The sequence below is a fragment of the Carcharhinus amblyrhynchos genome, chromosome 9 (genome assembly GCF_965287045.1).
Source record: "Carcharhinus amblyrhynchos chromosome 9, sCarAmb.v2.hapA, whole genome shotgun sequence".
NCBI classification, from domain to species: domain Eukaryota; kingdom Metazoa; phylum Chordata; class Chondrichthyes; order Carcharhiniformes; family Carcharhinidae; genus Carcharhinus; species Carcharhinus amblyrhynchos.
In genome coordinates this window covers 110568111-110587580 of record NC_137332.1, presented here as the reverse complement: position 1 = coordinate 110587580, position 19470 = coordinate 110568111, and the positions used below count along the sequence as shown (strand labels likewise).

Here is a 19470-nt window from a genome sequence, read left to right as displayed (position 1 = left end):
AGGAGGTGAAGGAAACTGTTAAATTAAAAGCGGAGGAATTTAGAGTAGCTAAGAGTAGTGGGCGAGAAGAGGATTGGGAGAGGTTTAAATGTCAACAAAGATTGACAAAGAAGTTGATAAAGGAGGGTAGGAGAAACTATGAAGCTGGGCTAGCACTTAATATAAAAAAGGATAGCAAGAGTTTTTATAAATATATAAAAAGGAAGAGGCTGGCTAGGGTGAACGTTGGTCCTTTAGAGGATGAGAAAGAGGACCTAGTGGTAGGGGATGGGGATATGGCTAAGGTATTGAATAACTTTTTTGTTTCTGTCTTCACGGAGGAGGACGTGAATAATTTGCCGGGTGTTAGCGATGGAAAGGTGGTAGGACTGGAGGGTCTTAATGACATTACTGTTACTTGAGAGGCGGTGCTCGACAGACTGGAGAGGCTGATTGTGGACAAGTCCCCAGGACCGTATGGAATGCACCCGAGGGTTCTGAAAGAAATGGCGGAGGTTATCGTGGATGCCTTGGTGGTTATTTTCCAGACGTCGCTGGATTCCGGGGAAGTGCCGGAAGATTGGAAAACGGCTAATGTTACGCCGTTGTTTAAGAAGGGTGCCAGACAAAAGGCGGGGAATTATAGGCCGGTTAGTTTAACGTCTGTGGTAGGTAAAATGTTAGAATCCGTCATTAAGGAGGAAATTGCGAGGCATCTTGAAGGGAATTGCTTGATAGAGCAGACGCAGCACGGTTTCATTAAAGGGAAGTCGTGTCTGACAAATTTACTGGAGTTCTATGAGGATGTGTCCAGGGCGGTGGATAGAGGAGAGCCGGTGGATGTGGTCTTTCTGGATTTTCAGAAGGCGTTTGACAAAGTACCTCATAAGAGGTTATTGCAGAAGGTCAGGGGACTTGGAGTTGGGGGTAGGGTGTTAGCGTGGATAGAGGATTGGTTGTCAAATAGGAGGCAGAGAGTGGGGGTCAACGGGTGCTATTCGGATTGGCGGATGGTGACTAGTGGAGTGCCCCAGGGGTCGGTGCTGGGGCCTCAGCTTTTTACCATTTATATAGATGGTCTGGAGGAGGGAACCGAGTGTAGGGTTTCGAAATTTGCGGATGACACCAAGATTGGGGGAAAGGCAAATTGTGCGGAGGGTGTGGAGAGTCTGCAGAAGGATCTAGATAGGCTGGGCGAATGGGCCAGGAAATGGCAAATGGAATTTAATGTTGGCAAGTGCGAGGTGGCCCACTTTGGTAGGAATAATGGTAGGACGGACTATTACTTACGTGGCGAAAAACTGCAGCAGGCGACGGTGCAGAGGGACCTCGGGGTCCTTGTGCATGCGTCGCAAAAACCCAGCTTTCAGGTGCAGCAGGTGGTCAGGAAGGCGAATGGGATGCTGGCCTTCATAGCGAGAGGGATTGAATATAAAAGTAGGGAGGTCTTGCTGCAGCTGTATAGGGCATTGGTGAGGCCGCAGCTGGAGTACTGTGTGCAGTTTTGGGCGCCGCACCTGCGCAAGGATATTTTGGCCTTGGAGGGAGTGCAGAGGAGGTTTACTAGGCTGATACCGGAGTTGAGGGGGTTGAGCTATGAGGAGAGGCTGAATAAACTAGGCTTGTACTCGTTAGAGTTTAGAAGAATGAGGGGAGATCTCATTGAGACGTATAAGATGATGAATGGGATGGATAGGATAGAGGTGGAGAGACTCTTCCCGCTCAATAAAGACAGTAGGACTAGGGGGCACAGCCTCAAGATAAAGTGGGGGGGGGCGTTTTAGAACGGAGTTGAGGAGGAACTTCTTCACTCAAAGGGTGGTGAATCTCTGGAATTCTCTGCCCGTTGAAGTGGTGGAGGCTGCCTCGCTAAATATTTTTAAGAAGCGGGTTGATGGGTTTTTGATAAAAGAGGGGATTAAGGGTTATGGGGAGAGGGCCGGAAAGTGGAACTGAGCCACGACAGATCAGCCATGATCTTATTGAATGGCGGGGCAGGCTCGAAGGGCCAGATGGCCTACTCCTGCTCCTATTTCTTATGTTCTTATGTTTAGTTTTGATTTACGCTACAGTTTGTTTCTGTGTGCATATGCGTTAGTAAATCTTTAGAATCATAGAAACCCTCCAATATTCGGCCCATCTGCATCGAATATCTGAAAGGGCATCACACCAAGGGTCACTCCCCATAAACCCAAGTATTTACCAAGCCACCTAATCTCCATATCTACGTACACGAAGAGGCAATTTAGCATGACCAATCAGCCTAACCTCCACATTTTTGGACTGTGGGAGAATAGCGTGCAAACTCCAGACTGTCACCCAAATTCGGATGACCATTGAGCCACCGTACCATCACGTCAGCATGTCTGCTAAGTCAACATGACAAGGGGTAGGGAACGACAAGCGCAACTATTACAAGGTGATGATCCCGTATCGAATCGCATCATGAAACATGGTGGCAATACCTAAAAGGTTAGCTACAATGCACCATTTGCTTCAAAAGGTGTTGTTAAATCTCATTATTGGGTAACGATAGAAGGACTCTTGTTGCTCATAGAGTGTGTCGAACCTCATATAAGGTTCCTTCACTTGCAGAGTGAACGTACAACGTGGAGTAAATTCAATGCTCAACATAAAAGTCGAGAACAAATACATAGAGGAAAGAAAAATCGAAAATAAATTCATGTTTTATTCTCTGCGATGAAGAGTCATGCTTTGTTAAGGTAACATTCTCCTTGCTTTATCAATGAAACTGAATGTTCCTCAACGAAGCATATCCCATTTCTGTTTTGCAGGGTAGCATCGGAATTTGAACTACAGAGCTGCATACATTGTATATTTTACAGCACATATTTACATTTAATGATAATGAAGGAGAAAACACAATAAATGTTCGCTTATAATGAATGATAGATCTTCCGCTTGTGCCTTCATGTCGTTTTCTGTTCCTTATACGATTGACATTATCTGAATCTTGACATATTTTCCTGTCTTCGCTGGGGGAAAAAATACGACATGGTGTAAGAGCGTTAACATGTATCGATGTCAGTTTTTTTTTCAGCAATAAGGAGATAAAATCACTTAAAGTGGGAACCTGAGACTTGTGAAATTGGCAATGACAGCGCCATCTAATGGACTTTCTACAATAACTCAGAATACAATGTTTTATTAGTAATCCACTTAAATATAAAAGGGGTTGTGGGGGCGGGCGCGGCAGGAGAGATAATGAATAGCACATGATGAGACCCGAACACAAGTGACTTTGGGACACACTGTACATGCTTCTCCCCGTTTGCATTTAACAGCCAGAGCCTTGGGCAGCACGGTGGCACAGTGGTTAGCACTGCTGCCTCACACAGCCAGGGATCCGAGTTCGATTCCTGGCTTGGATCACTGTCTGTATGGTGCTTTCACGTCCTCTGCATGTCAGCGTGGGTTTCCTCTGGGTGTTCCGGTTTCTTCCCACAGTCCGTAAGACATGCTGGTTAGGGGTATCGTCCACGCTAAATTCTCCCTCGGTGTACCCGACTGGGTACTGGAGTGTGGCGACTTCAATGTAGTGGTGGACCAACTTGTGACGCCCATTAAATAAACTGAAAAAACATCAGTCCTTATGCCACTTTATAATCAACTGCTAATACAATTTGACCACAATGTCAATCGGTTTAGTTTAACTTTTTACCATGGGATGCCTGCCAACTGTGTTAGAATCTTCGCGCTCTGCAGTTAGAAGCTTAGGAGAACCTCGAAACTCGCAGAAATATACGAGAGATATCGTTATCATGATTAACACAGCAAACACTGCAAGCCTCACTCCCATCGCAATCAGCTGCCTTTGCAACGAACATCCGGTGCCGTCGTGCTGCTCCCGGCCTGTAGAGAACGAACCGTCAAATATCGCAATTCTTTTATTCATTTCATTCGTTCAGCTTATCGAATTAGTCATGACTTGTGTTACCAATTTCTTGTGTACTGGTGCACCGCGGGTTGTTCATAGCGTATTGTATCCAAAGTTGGATGCCTTGGAAAAGCAGCCAGCATAATTAAGAACCCCAGAAACCCCGTACATTTTCTCTTACACCTTCTTCCGTTGGGAGAAAGATTTTAAAAAGTCTAAGATCACATACAGCAGAGTCAAGAACAGCTTCTTCCATGTTGCCATCGGACTTCTGATTGGAAGCAGAAAATGCTGGAAAATCTCAGCAGGTCAACGTTTTGATTCTGGATATCCATTCATCAGAGGTGAAAGGAGAGCAATGAAAATCACACGAGATGTATACTATGAGGATGGGGGGCTGTAGTTGGACAAAGGAAATGTAAATGATGATGACAAAGGCTGAGAAAGGTGTTAAAAGTGCCCATTAAGAGTTTGGAATGTGTAAATTGCAGAACAACATTAAAGAGACAGTAGGGTGGCCCAGTGGTTGGCACTGAGGCCTCAGAGTGCCCATGATCAGGGTTCGATTCCTGGCTTGGTTCAGTGTCTGTGTGGAGTTTCCACGTTCTCCCCGTGCCTGCGCGGGCTTCCTCCGAGTGCTCCGTTTCCTCCCACAGTCAGAAAAATGTGCTTCTTAGGGCGCATTGATCCGAACGGTTGCCGGAACGTGGCGACTAAGGAAATTTCTCAGTAACTTCATTGCAATGTGGGGGAAAGGCAAATTGTGCGGAGGGTGTGGAGAGTCTGCAGAAGGATCTAGATAGGCTGGGCGAATGGGCCAGGAAATGGCAAATGGAATTTAATGTTGGCAAGTGTGAGGTGGTCCACTTTGGTAGGAATAATGGTAGGAAGGACTATTACTTACGTGGCGAAAAACTGCAGCAGGCGACGGTGCAGAGGGACCTCGGGGTCCTTGTGCATGAGTCGCAAAAACCCAGCCTGCAGGTGCAGCAGGTGGTCGGGAAGGCGAATGGGATGCTGGCCTTCATAGCGAGAGGGATTGAATATAAAAGTAGGGAGGTCTTGCTGCAGCTGTATAGGGCATTGGTGAGGCCGCAGCTGGAGTACTGTGTGCAGTTTTGGGCGCCGCACCTGCGCAAGGATATTTTGGCCTTGGAGGGAGTGCAGAGGAGGTTTACTAGGCTGATACCGGAGTTGAGGGGGTTGAGCTATGAGGAGAGGCTGAATAAACTAGGCTTGTACTCGTTAGAGTTTAGAAGAATGAGGGGAGATCTCATTGAGACATATAAGATGATGAATGGGATGGATAGGATAGAGGTGGAGAGACTCTTCCCGCTCAAAAAAGACAGTAGGACTAGGGGGCACAGCCTCAAGATAAAGGGGAGGCGGTTTAGAACGGAGTTGAGGAGGAACTTCTTCACTCAAAGGGTGGTGAATCTCTGGAATTCTCTGCCCGTTGAAGTGGTGGAGGCTGCCTCGCTAAATATTTTTAAGAAGCGGGTTGATGGGTTTTTGATAAGAGAGGGGATTAAGGGTTATGGGGAGAGGGCGGGAAAGTGGAACTGAGCCACGACAGATCAGCCATGATCTTATTGAATGGCGGGGCAGGCTCGAAGGGCCAGATGGCCTACTCCTGCTCCTATTTCTTATGTTCTTATGTTATGTTCTTATGTTCTTAATGCAAGCCTTACTTGTGACTAATAAATAAACTTTAACTTTATGATGTAATTACTCGCGCTCTGCGTCGTGACTTGAAAAGAGTCAATAAGCAACAGTTTTCACTCATCAAGGAGCGTTCCAAGTTTGAAACAGAAGTTTACAGTGCCTGCTGTCCACAGGGAAGCAGAAGTAATGGCGAGAGCACAGACCGAATATTGACCTGCGCCTGAAGCTGAATTGGGAAGCAAAAACTGTAGTGCACCTGTGAAATCTAGGCCCTATTTTCATAAGTATTGGATTACAACTTCTTAAAATTTACTGCGTTACTTCACGAAGCTATCTCATGATGCCTGTATGGGTAAGGTTTCAAGAGATCAAAATTCGAATTTACGTACACGAAATTCTTTTAGCCAAGAACAACATCATACGTGTTATCAGTTTCGCCACTGGCGCAGTAATCTACAGAGGTTCTAGGGAGAGCCGGGCTGAAGTGTCATTCAAGTGTGACTCGACATGAAGAATCATGAAATAGCGCCTGCCACTGGAATATCAGAATAACATGTTATCTGTGGAATTAATCAGCAGTCGCAAGGAATATCTCATCAATGTGACGACCCAGCCTTCACTTTCGTACAACAGCGCCATCGCGTGGAGAGGTTTAGAGCTGCTCGGAGCACTGCAATAGGTGCCAAAATCATTGCACATGCAACCGGTACGTGAGACTCAGGTCAGACAGAGATGGAATTTCTTGAGGCTTTGGCTGACAAGACTCGATGAATTTTGGCTTTTAGATGCCTTCTGAGCTACTGCGAGATCTGGAAGCTGCCAAAATAAAAGCAACCAGGCAGGTCACCAGAAGCATAACTAACGACAGCAACGAGGTATTAAAGAGGCAGACCGGGTACGAGTTCCTGCCATAGTTCTGGACAAATCTAGAATACAGATTTTCAGCAGTAAGCATTGAGTTTTCGCTATGTGCGAGACTGCTTGAGATCGCCACCCTAAGATGCTAGCAGTTAAATGTGGTTCAGAATTACATAGCAACCAGCAAGGACGTACCAAAGTACCCTTACTCACCAGCCTGTAAAGTTTACAGCAGGGAATATTTTCAGGGTTTCCTGGGACACGCAGTTGTGGCGCATCTGAATGAGCGGCTTGGGCGGGATCAGAGGTCAAATATCCAGAATCTTTCTTCAAAAAAAATGTTGTTTATTGTGATTCATCCGTTCGGTCATCCTTTCATCCATTCGTCCATCCAGCTGTTCGTCCCTCTATTCGTCCACCCATCTGTCTGTCCGGCCGTTCATCTGTCCCTCCATCCAGTAAGTATAATCGTATTGTTGATGTCTGAGTAGAAATCAGACCATTTCCTTCCCTATATCTAGGTCATCATTTGCCGACTGCTTTCCACATTCTTGTACTAGAAATTTGTTTAGCCTAACTATGCCTACTTGCTTTTCCAATAACTGCTTCCTGCAACAACATGGGCTCATTACTCTAAAGGATGTTTCGCAGCTTAAATGATTTAACGTTGGTTTACTTAACATGTGAGTGAGTTGTGGTGATAAACTGTAAGTTTTAGCTACCCGATTTTAGTTGTCCCCGCGGTGATGCTTTAACAAAACAAATGTCATTCTCCCGTGTCTGATTTGCTTTGCCGATGTCTACCTCACTGACATTTGTTTTTGCCTTTGGGTATTTGTTCCCATTTTCGACTACAAGCCGGCGACGCCCATGTCCTATAAACGAACGAATATTTGAATAATGCAGGAAAGGGTTCTCAACTATTTTCAAATATAAAGCTCCCTTGGTGATGTGAGTGAGTGAACTTAAGAAGGGTGTTTATACGCTTTTGCTTTTGGAGTTTCTATTCTTTGTTAAAGAAATCAGAAATGCTTACATTGTAACACTTATTTTTCTTCGGCATAAAGACGAGTGATACAACCAGATATATGTTGATAGTTTTGCTTCAGGTACGCAATATGAATCTTGTTGCAAGCCCTGGGCAATAATTCAATTAAAATTTGGGTATCGACTCCACCCGAAATTTCATCTTTTTGGGGCCGCGACAATGGCACAGGAGGAGCGATCCCCTTAGAGGCCGATCCCTGATCTGCTTACACTGTGTTCGCCGGTTTCTAGGTCAATTTGTGATCTAAGGTCAAAAGTTCTGCAGCTCACTTCCCCCGCAGCTGCCGCTAGAGTCCCGCTGAAGACATCCGACAGCGGCTGATGGTGCCTCAACTCCTCAGGGCACCTTCCATGTCATTGCTGAACCCGAGATAGGAAGACCCTTGTCAGGCCTTAAGACCCTTGTCAGGCCTCATTTAGAGTACTGTGCGCAGTTCTGGTCGCCTCACTATAGGAAAGACGTAGAAGCTATTGAAAGGGTACAGAGGAGATTTACAAGGATGTTGCCTGGACTGGGAGGCATGCCTTATGAAGTTAGGTTGAGGGAGCTGGGTCTCTTTTCCCTGGAGAGACGAAGGTTGAGAGGCGACCTGATAGAAGTTTATAAAATGTTGAGAGGAATAGATAGGGTGGATTCTCAGAGGCTATTTCCCCGGGTTGAAATGGTCGCTACGAGAGGACACAGATTTAAGGTGCGGGGAGGAAAGTACAAAAGTGATGTTAGGGGTAAGTTTTTCACTCAGAGGGTGGTGAGTGAATGGAATCGGCTTCCGTCAGTGGTGGTGGAGGCGAGCTCGTTGGGGTCTTTTGAAAGACTTCTGGATGAGTATATGGGGTTTTATGGGATTGGGGGTTATAGATAGGTCTATAGATTGGTAGGTGTTGATGTGATCGGCGCAACTCGTGGGCCGAAGGGCCTGTTTGTGCCGTAGTGTTCTATGTTCTATGTTCTAAGATGTCAAGTGTAAACAACTCCTGACTGACGCTCACCAGAAGCTTAAGTAGATGAAAATAGGAGGTTATTGGAGACGGCAAAGAAACGAGAATAGATCCTAGACTTAATGAATAAAAAGAGGCAAGAAAGGATATCGAAAGAAATATTTGATATAAGTAAAAGCTTATTTATTATTAGGTTTACATTAACACTGCAGTGAGGTTGCTGTGAAAAATCCACGGGGCAACACACCCCGGTAACTGTTCAGGTACACTGAGCGAGAATTGAGCTTGGCCAATGCACCTAACCAGCACCTCTTTCGGATTGTGGAAGGAAGCCAGAGTGCCCAGAGGAAACCCACACAAACATGGGGAGAACGTGCAGACTCCACACAGTCAGTAACCCAAGCCCGAAATAGAACCTGGACCCCTGCCGCTGGAGGCAGCAGCGCTGACCTCTGTGCCACCGCGCCGCCCCATACGAATGAAAGACAATGAAGGAATCTCCACCAAAACCTGCTCCCCCAGAGATCACAGGCTGAGGTGATCTACTTGGCCTTGAAGCAGTTTGAATAAATTTTGAGAAAATGCTTCACCAGCAGAGAAACTTCTAGCTGTATTCAATAAATATTAAATTTTCTTTCAAACACATCATAGCAGGATTGTCTCTGCACACTTTACCAGATTCACGTCGCAATTACGAGGCTGTTTAGTCAAAGAAGGAAACTCCGTCCACGGGGTTGGGGATGATAGGGTGTGGAGGAGGTGGAGGTCGCTACCTACCCGCCAATCCGCAAGCTCAGCCGCTTACAGAGAACAGAGGGATTGGATTGTACACCTAAATCTCCAGCCCTGCATATCAAAATGGCAATTTATGCGCCATTTAGTTTTGTTGCCAAGATATACCTGTGAAGTAAGTACAGAGTCTTCAAACTGTTCAACATCTCAGTATGTTTGTGTGGTAAGCCAGGGCGAGTGAAGATTGTTTTTGGAGTGGGGTGGATGGGATATAGAGGCAGCAGAGACAGCAACCTCTAGCTGTCTGCAATAATAGTTACTTAGTCGTGTCACAAGAAGACTTACATTAATACTGCAATGAAGTTACTGTGAAAATCCCCCAGTCGTCACACTCCTGCGCCTGTTCGGATACACTGAGGGAGAACTTAGCATGGCCAATACACCTTACCAGCACGTCTTTTGAACTGTGGGAGGCGACAGGGAGAATCGCACGCTGGCACGAAGAGAACGTGCAGACTCCGCACCTCCAAGGCTAGAATCGAACCTGCGTCTCTGGCGCTATGAGACAGCAGTGCAGCCACGCCGCCACCATGCCTCCCACACCCAATAGTTGTCTATCGAACTTGGCTGCCCGTTGTATGAATAAACACGAAAATTATTGACCTGCCGGCTCCTTTTGCAACATTTTTATTCTTCACAGCAATAGATGAGAGAATAACATTATCAACCTTATCAACCAACCATACAAATTTTACTTAAAGAAAAGACTTCGTGTAATGGAAAATAGCTAAGCCAACATCAGCAACCCTAAACGAAACACGGGCATACTCAACCACCTTCTTATCCGCGACAGCAACATGTCTGGAGAAAATCTATTCCTCAATATCTCCAGGACAACTTACGATAGTTAGAGGATTCCTTCATTGGAAAATGATTACAATGACAGATGCCAAATAGTGGAGACCGTACAAAAAAGCAAGTCATCATAATTTGTAGCCGGTTACAATGATTAAAATCAAAATAAAGAGTGAAAGAATAAAAATAAATCGCGAGTTTATGAACTTTTGAGATTAAAAATAACGGCAATATATTCCAAAAATGCGTATCTCTTTAACTTACAGGAACGGTCTATTGCACCCTCCATTTTGTACCAAAGATCGCGTTCATCGAAATCTCAACCCTGAACTTACTAATGATTGACTAATTTTCAGCCCTTTCTCTGCCGATTCCATGCCTCAGACATCATTGGCGTACTGGGGCCCGAACCACCCCGTACACTACCGGTTCTTCCATCTGGTTTCGAGGTCTCACTGGCGCCTGGTTCTTGTTGTTCTTTTTATCACGACCTGGCCTCACTACGGCGTACAGAACCTCGTCTTCTCCTCGTTGAGGTGGGCGGCCCGCGACCTGATTGTTCGTGCGGCTCCCCGGTTGCCGTGTTGTGGGTTTGGTGATCTGCAGGTCCGCATAAACGACATTGTTCGACGTGCCTCCCTCAAGTGAAACAAAATTTAAAACGGAATGAAAACGGAAATGTTAACACTGCAGTTACTCAGCATAATAGTGCCATTCCTGACCTAATGTAAAACCGCAGGAAGATGTGTTACAAAGTTGTGCTTAGAAGTTAGAAATGTAAGCACATAGAGTGGCAAAAAAATGAAACATTTGTAGCGGAAGGCCGAACAACAGGTTACCGAGGCAACAGACTTTCAGGCATTTGGATCTTTTTGAACTCAGCCAATCAATTTCAATTAGGCAATTAGAAAGCAGCAACCTATTAAATTTAAATCTGATGATTCTGGCAATTTCGGACCAATCCCATTGTGAGGGATATTGATGTGTCTTCACAGGTATAAAAGCAAAGAGCAGCAGGACAAAAGGCAGAAGTCAACTGCCGCCTGCTACAGCTCATAGCACTTAGCTCAACGCCTCGTGTATATAGTAAAGATACCAAAGAAGAAAGAATAGACAGGGAAGGCCCAGAATTTTCCAAAAGACACAAAAGCTCGTTGCAATTTAGAGAGTGACTAAAACTCTATTTTTTGTTAATGATTGGGAATTGTTCTTGATGAAACATCATCCATTAGCATCGTGTTTTATTCGGTTTGTTAATCGTCTAGCTATCTTGGTCACTGTTACCTGGATAATAAATTATTTCTTGTTAACTTTAGAGAGAGTGTCAGGGAGTTATCTTGGATTTAACTACTAGAGGTTGCTGTCGAGCAGGTCACACCACTTCACATTGACTTTTTACAGATTATAGGATATAACCCTCTTTGAATGGTTAGGTGTTAATCCTCAGATGGGGGAGAAACCTCTGCTTTATAACAGATGTCTTTTGCATCCACTATTCTCCAGTGTATGGCAGAACAGGAATTCAGAAATAGCTCGAAATCTCAGTAATTAATATTGAAGCGAAATTCCTTCCAGTTTGCAACTTGCAGTTAAACCTGTTAGCTTTTTTTTTGCTATTCTAACGGGGCAGACGATGGTATTATCCTCAGATTATTAACACAACAATATAGCTGACGGCGTCAGCTATAACTCGTCCTGGGTGAACCAGCTGCTTGATCATGGTTTCACGCCGTCAGGTAAGAATTCTTAAGCATAATCATAGAGTCAATACTGTAAGGAGACAGCCATTAGGCCCATAGAGTTCGTGCCTACTCTCTGTAATGGCATCCAACCATTCCCATTCGCCTACTTAAGCCCTGTAAGTTTATTCCCTTCACGTTCCTATCCCATTTCCTTTTGAAATCCTTCACCAGCTTTGCTTTCACTTCTCTCTATCTCCCTTAGAAGTTGTGAGTTCCAGGTCATCGTCAATCGCTGCATAAGGAAGTTCTGCCTCATATCCTCTCCCCGCTCTCCTGTTTAAAACCTTAAATATTCCTTGCAACTTCAGTTGACAGGAACAGCCTTTAATTTCCTCCTTATCTAAATCTGGCAACTCATGTGCACTTCCATCAATTAGCCCCCTTCAATTACAATTGCTCCAAGGAAAACAACATCAAATTCTCCAATCTAACCTTGTAACTAAAACCATTCAACCCTGGAACCATTCCAGTAAATCTCATTCCCGCATTTCCAAATATCATTTCTGTTCTTGTAAATTATGGTGACCAGAATTGGACACAATTATTATTTATTTATTAGTGTCACAAGTAGGCTTATATTAACACTGCAATGAAGTTCCTGTGAGAATCCTCTAGTCGCTACACTCCTGCGCCTGTTCGGATACAGTGAGGGAGACTTAAGCATGGTCAATGAACCTAACCAGCAGGTCTTTCGAACTGTGGAAGGAAACAAATGCAGGCATGGGGAGAATATGCAAACTCTGCACAGACAGTGACCCAAGTTGGGAATCGAACCTGATTCCGTGAGGCAGCAGTGGTAGCCACTGTACCACTGTACTCAAGCATAATCAGATTGCTATAAAACTTGACTTCCCTGTTTCTATACTCAATGCAGCGATTCGGGAAGGGAAAAGTCCGATTGCCTTGTAAGTTTCCTCTCAAGTTTAACTGTTTATACACATAATCCTGCAATTCTCATTTTTTATATTTAACTTCACCCTTGCACTTTCCATGCTCCTGTTTGACTTGTACAGTACTGGTTTATTGGCATCGGAGATTAGCTTTCTTTTTTGCTTCGTCCTACTCTGTATGCTGTGTGGTACATCACTTCAATTTAAATCCCTGTGTTCAACATATCTGTTTACAATACTCAATATTGTGCATGCCGTAGCAACTGCCCATGCAACATTTTACACTCCAGTCAAACACCTTTCATCTATGTTCTTGTGAAATAGGAGCAGGAGTAGGCCATTCGTCCTCTCGAGCCTGATGCGACATTCAGTTAGATCATCGCCAATCTACCTCGGTGCTATTTTCCTGCACTATCTCCACAGCCCTTCATTGTCTCCAATAGACAGACTTGAACCACCTCTGCTGTGCACACACTGAATGGCTAAGCCTCCACATTCTTCTGGGGTAGAGAATTGCAATTGCAGCGCACTCAGAGGGAAGAAATTCCACCTCACTTTAGTTTGACGTGCCCTTCTCATTACTGTGTGTCCTCTGAAACTGAACGTTTGCCTCTGCTCAAATTTCTAACTGTAGAGCACGAACTCACTCTGCCACTAGATTGAATTCTATCTGCCCTGTGTCCACCCAATCCACCAGTCCGTTTATATCCTCTTGAAATCAAAGAACAGTCTCCTTCCTGCTCATGACACCTCTTGTTCTGCAATTTTACCATCATCGTCAATTTGTTTAAAATGATGGTATCAAGTAGCGATCAGAGGAACATGTGAATGAGGATTGAATATATTTCATACTTTTGCTTAATAAAACACTCACAAGTGTGGCGATTCTGTGCCTTTAAGAAATGTATTTTAATCATTTCCTAGTAGCATATTATTGGCACTGTGTTTTCTACAACCTGTGTTCTTTATTTCTGCTGAGGGAGAATAATAGACATTATGCTAATTTTAGTCTGGTCCAATGGAATGTTTTACGGTTTAGTGGTCCTTTGCGGACTGCTGAGCTTGATTTGAGATTGATTGACATTTTATATTAATTACGGAAAGCGATGTTTCAGAAAAAAAGTGGAGTTTCAGTTTTGTTTGAGTTGCTGCTAGAAAGAAGACAATGCCTCCATCTCTGTCTCTCTTCAGGTGCTTGCTGAAAGTTCCGGGACTGAAAGCCTCAGAGATTTAATCCAACATTTAAAGGATCAATTCACAGCCGATATAAAAAGCTTAAAGTCCACTGATTTTGTGCCAAGTCTAGAGAAATGTGTATGTAGGTGGGATGATGTTTGACTTGAATCAATATAGGTAGCTACTTGTAAAGGTTCATGTTGTGTTGTGTTTAATTCGTACAATTGGTAAAATTTATATCAAATCTTTTTGTTATATTTTAACGGTGTACTTAAATAAACGATTTGATAAAAGCTTCCTAGTGTGTCACTTGAATCATACCTCAGCAGAAATAAAGGACACTGGTTGCAGGCAACACGGTGCCAATAACATGCTACTAGGAAGATAATTGAAATACATTTCTTAAAGGCACAGCATCATCACTCTTGTGAGTACTTTATTTAGCAAAATTAGCACATGTATTCTTTCGATAATCACATATTCCTCTGATAGTTATTTGATACCATTATTTTCAACAAATTGATCCCGAGGTAAAATTGCAGAAGAAGAGATGTCATGAGCAGGAAGGAGCTTGTTCTTAACATTTTATGCTCACCCATGGCAAAATCAAATGTAAAATTTAGGGTCTGGGTTAACTTCATAAAATATTTCACTGTTTCTTGCCTGGGTCCTAACACAAGAAAGACCCTTCATCCTGGAGAGGACCCTGCATTTTTCAGAATCAATGTTTTCTTAAAGTAGACTTACAATTCAGATGATTGGGCGATGGAACTGATAATCTACTGTTTCGATGCAATACTTTCGTGTCTAGGCAGCACAATGGTACAATGGTTAGCATTGCTGCACTGCAGTGCCAGTGACCCAGGTTCGATTCCCGGTGTGGGTCATTGTCTGTGCGAAGTTTGCAATTTCTCCCCATGCCTGCACAGGTTTCCTCTGGGTGCTTCAATTTCCTTCCACGGTCCTAAGATGTGCGGGTTAGGTGGATTGGGCATGCTAAATTGCCCTTTCATATCAGGGGGAGTTGCTAGGGTAAATGCATGGTGTTATGGAGATATAGTGTGGATGTGATTGTGGTTGGTGCAGACTCAGTGGGCCGGATAGCCTCCTTCTGTGCTGCAGGATTCTATGATTCTATGCTGAGATTTCATCCCTGACCTCCATTCGAAAGCCAAAGTCTATTAAAATTCTAAATGCTTCTATAATTGTAATGTGGTACATCTTTCTTACCTGCGTGTGATTTCGAGGTGTTGGTGTTCTATCTGCAAAACATAAACATAAAAAAGATAAACATATTACATTTATGCGGCGAAGAAGGCAAGTGGAGTGAATAACTCAGTTTTTTTTCCAATAAATCAAGTAATCGCTCAATAATGATACGAAGCCAAAATAAAATTCTACAGTCAGACCTGAATCCATAAACTTTCACTGCGGAAGCGCATGTATCATAACGTGAGCTATAGGCTAACTTGGGCACAATGCTGTAGTCCTGGAAATTTTACTGGTCTAGCAATACATAGGCAGAGTTTATTTCTCTGGGAATATGAGTCCACATGTCAGTGTGCAATTTAAATTCAATTAATATTTACGAACATTTGGAGAGGTTTGACATGATCAGGAATAGTCAGCATGGATTTGTCAAGGGCAGGTCGTGCCTTACAAGCCTAGTTGAGTTCTTCGATAATGTGACTGAACACATTGACGAAGGAAGTGCCGTGGACGTAGTGTACATGGACTTCAGCAAGGCGTTTGATAAGGTCCCCCATGCAAGACTTCTTGAGAAGGTGAGAGGGCATGGGATCCAAGGGCCTTTGGCCTTGTGGATCCAGAACTGGCTTGCCTGCAGAAGGCAGAGAGTGGTTGTGGATGGGGCTTTTTCTGAATGGAGGTCAGTCACCAGCGGAGTGCCTCAAGGATCTGTTCTGGGACCCTTGTTGTTTGTCATTTTCATAAATGACCTGGATGAGGAAGTGGAGGGATGGGTAAGTAAGTTCGCTGATGACACGAAGGTCGGTGGTGTTGTGGATGATCTGGAAGGATGGCAAAAGTTGCAGCAGGACATAGATAGGATGCAGGACTGGGCGGAGAAGTGGCAGATGGACTTCAACGCGGATAAATGTGTTGTCGTCCATTTTGGCAGAACCAACGGGATGAACGAGTACACTATTAAGGGCAGAAGTCTGAGTAGTGTTGAGGAGCAGAAGGATCTTGGGGTCCGGGTCCACAGGACTCTTAAATCGGCCTCGCAGGTGGAGGAGGTGGTCAAGAAGGCGTATGGTGTACTGGCCTTCATTAATCGAGGGATTGAGTTTAGGAGTCGGGAGGTAATGCTGGAACTTTATAAGACCCTTGTCAGGCCTCATTTGGAGTATTGTGCGCAGTTCTGGTCGCCTCACTATAGGAAAGATGTAGAAGCTATTGAAAGGGTGCAGAGGAGATTTACAAGGATGTTGCCTGGACTGGGAGGCATGCCTTATGAAGTTAGGTTGAGGGAGCTGGGACTCTTTTCCCTGGAGAGACGAAGGTTGAGAGGCGACCTGATAGAAGTTTACAAAATGTTGAGAGGAATAGATAGGGTGGACTCTCAGAGGCTATTTCCCCGGTTTGAAATGGTCGCTACGAGAGGACACAGATTTAAGGTGCGGGGAGGGAGGTTCAGAAGTGATGTTAGGGGTAAGTTTTTCACTCAGAGGGTGGTGAGTGAATGGAATCGGCTGCCGTCAGTGGTGGTGGAGGCGAACTCGCTGGGGTCTTTTAAAAGACTTCTGGATGAGTATATGGGGTTTAATGAGATTGAGGGTTATAGATAGGTCTGTAGGTTGGTAGGTGATGTGGTCGGCGCAACTTGTGGGCCGAAGGGCCTGTTTGTGCTGTAGTGTTCTATGTTCTATGTTCTATGTTCTAATATATAAACGTTTAATTGGAGGCTTGACTCAATAACGATAACCGTGAAACCATCGATTGTGACAAAAAAAATCATCTCTTTTAATAATGTCTCTTAGGAATTGTTCTTAGTTAATGTGGTCTTGATGACACCAGACCCACAGCAATGTATTTGACTCCGAACTGCCACCTGAAATGGCTCACTACACTATTCAGAAGTTCCAAAACGCTGCCGGAAAGTTAATGAACTGCAATCATTCACCACCGCCTTCGCAAGGACAGTTAGGATGGGCCACATGCTGGCCTTACAAGCGACAGCCACATCCCGTGAAAGTCTATATACATAAAGGAAATAAAACATAATTGCAAGTGCATCCTGGTGTTAAATATAAAGTGGTCAGTTACAATTTACTTCTTAGCTCTAAACACATTACGGTGCTTTACCGTGCATGCCACGCTACAAACTGGAAACAAATAAACTAGGAGTAGGAAAAAGCCATTCGGCTCTTCGAGCCCATTCCACAATTCAATATGATGATGGCTGATTTTCTATCTCAATATTCCTGCCTCCTCCCTACACTTCTTCATTTTCAGTTTCATGCGTCTGAACCGGAGCATCGGTAGAGCTCTCATAAGCCTATGCTCAAGCACAGAGGGTAGTTATCAACACATTAGATGTTGCTGATTTTGGAGGTTGTCCTCAAGGTTAGCACTGCCGCCAGTTGCTGTAATATTCAGCGATGACTGACTGCCCTCTTTCGAAAATTTGTCAATGCTATCCGCTTTAGAAGGTTGTGTGCTCACGCCCCACTCCACAACTTTCAACACAAAATCTGACGCTGCAGAAGAAGCGCTCCGAGCGATATTGTGCAGTCGATGCTTAGCAGCACTCACGCATCTCTACCCAAGGCTGCTTTTAAACCCTAAATATACCCGATCACTATTCGCCACGATAAGACATATATGAATCACCTTGACACTTCTTGCGGCTCAAGAAGATAAGAATTGCGATTAGAAGCATCAATGTAGTGACCACCAACGCTGAAGACAAGGGGATCAATTTTTGCGTTGAACCTTCTTCCTTGCCCTCGGCCTGACCTGGGAAATACGAAAGGGTTATTAATAATAACATCCTAGTTAGCTTTTCAATGAACTGAGCCACATGTTTGGCTCATTGTAAAGTCACTTTTTAACAAGGAAATCATATATTTTAAGTGTTTAGTTCTCTTTTCAATGAGAATGTATTTGTTTGATTTGATTTGATTTCATTTATCATTTTCACATGTTTTGGGGCACTGTGAAAAGTGTTGTGTCTTGTATGCTATTGGCAAAACATACCGTGTTTAGGGTGCATAGGGGAGAAGGGAAGGCGAAAGTGCCGAATATAGTGTTACAGTTTTAGCTATTGCGTAGAAAATGATCAGGTGTACCTTTGCGTTCTGCCGAGTTATATGAGATTATATGAATAAATCTATCTGTGAGCGTGTGTGAGATGTCGGATCTACCATTTTGTACCAACACAAAGTTAGTCCTAATTCAATTAACTTTGGGTAACTGAGTATGCCCCTTGGCGAAGAAGCTGTGATATAGAGTATAAATTCATGCACATGCAATGATTGTCCGATATAACTTTGGATGAATAGATACCTGCGCATGCAAATTTGCGTTTCAACGTCAACTCAAAGTTGTATTATTTGTAATCAGTTTGAAATGAAACAGGGAATTCACATAAACGTTGGGAAGTCTGGACATGAACAATGCTAACAAAAAAATTCTCTCATTTTGATTCGTGCCAGTGAAGGAAACATAGAAAATAGGACCAGGAGTTGGCCATTCAGTTCAGCGAGCCTGCTCTGCAATGAAGCAAGATAGTGGCTGCTTTTGTACCTCCACGCCTTACTCCAGTGCTCTCCCCATAGCCCTGACATTTTAAATCTTGAAATCTATTTTCTTCCTAAAATTCTCGGCCTCCACTGACTTTCTGTTGTAACGAGCTCCACGGGTTCATCACCCTCTGATCGAAAACACTTCTAATCACCTCCCTCCTAAATGACCTACCCCAAATCATGAGGCTGATATCCCTGCAGCCAGAAGAATTACCAAACCTGCAGCAAGTCTGTCCAGCCCTGACAAAATGTTATACATTTCAATGAGAGCCCCTCTCATTCTTCTGAACTTCAGTGAATACGAACTTCTCATACGACAATCCTGTCAACTGAAGAATTAGTCTGATGACCTTTCACTGCACTCCTTCTAACGCAATTATATTATTTCTTAAATAAAGACGCACAAATTGCATACAATACTGCAAGTGTGGAGTCATCGAGGTCTTGTAAAGCGGCAATACGACATCCTTGTTCCTGCACGCAAAACCTCTTGCAATGAAGGCTAACATGCCATTTAGCTTCCTAACCCGTTGCTGTACCTGCATGCTTGCTTTCAGTGAGTGGTGTGCTAGGTCGCCCAAGTCTCTTTGTGCATCAGCGTTTGCCAATCTCTCACCATTTAAATAATATTATGCCATTCTGTTTCTTCTTCCGAAGTGAACAATTTCACATTTACGCACATAATACTGCACTTGCCATGCATTTTCCAACTCACACAACTTGATCAAGTCACGCGAAACCCCCTAACATCCTCCTCACTACTCAACTTCCCACTACGCTCTCTTCATCAACAAATTATGGAAAAATTGCTTTAAGTTGCTGCATCCAACCATTGATGTACATTGTGAATAGTTAGGGCCCATGCATTGCTCTCTGTGAGACTTCACTAGTTACTGCCCACTACTTCGAAAAAGATCCAT

At 44.0% G+C, this 19470-nt stretch overlaps 1 protein-coding gene across 1 annotated transcript; it reads right to left on the bottom strand.

Annotated features, from left to right (window-relative positions):
* Positions 1-10341: 10341 nt before the first annotated feature.
* Positions 10342-17736, bottom strand: LOC145348552 (uncharacterized). The gene is made up of 3 exons (XM_080196742.1): positions 17637-17736; positions 15012-15043; positions 10342-10612 (listed from the first exon to the last, which is right to left on the bottom strand). The coding sequence occupies exons 1-3, from the start codon at positions 17683-17685 to the stop codon at positions 10361-10363; spliced, it is 333 nt and encodes a 110-aa protein (XP_080052868.1). The 5' UTR covers positions 17686-17736; the 3' UTR covers positions 10342-10360.
* Positions 17737-19470: the final 1734 nt, after the last annotated feature.

Excerpts from the sequence above, each read along its gene's own strand:
- LOC145348552 (XM_080196742.1), bottom strand. The coding sequence starts at position 17,685 with ATGCTTCTAATCGCAATTCTTATCTTCTTGAGCCGCAAGAAGTGTCAA. Across the intron at positions 15,044-17,636 it reads GAGCCGCAAGAAGTGTCAAG|ATAGAACACCAACACCTCGA; the intron begins GTGATTCATATA and ends TATGTTTTGCAG. Across the intron at positions 10,613-15,011 it reads CACCTCGAAATCACACGCAG|GGAGGCACGTCGAACAATGT; the intron begins GTAAGAAAGATG and ends GTTTCACTTGAG.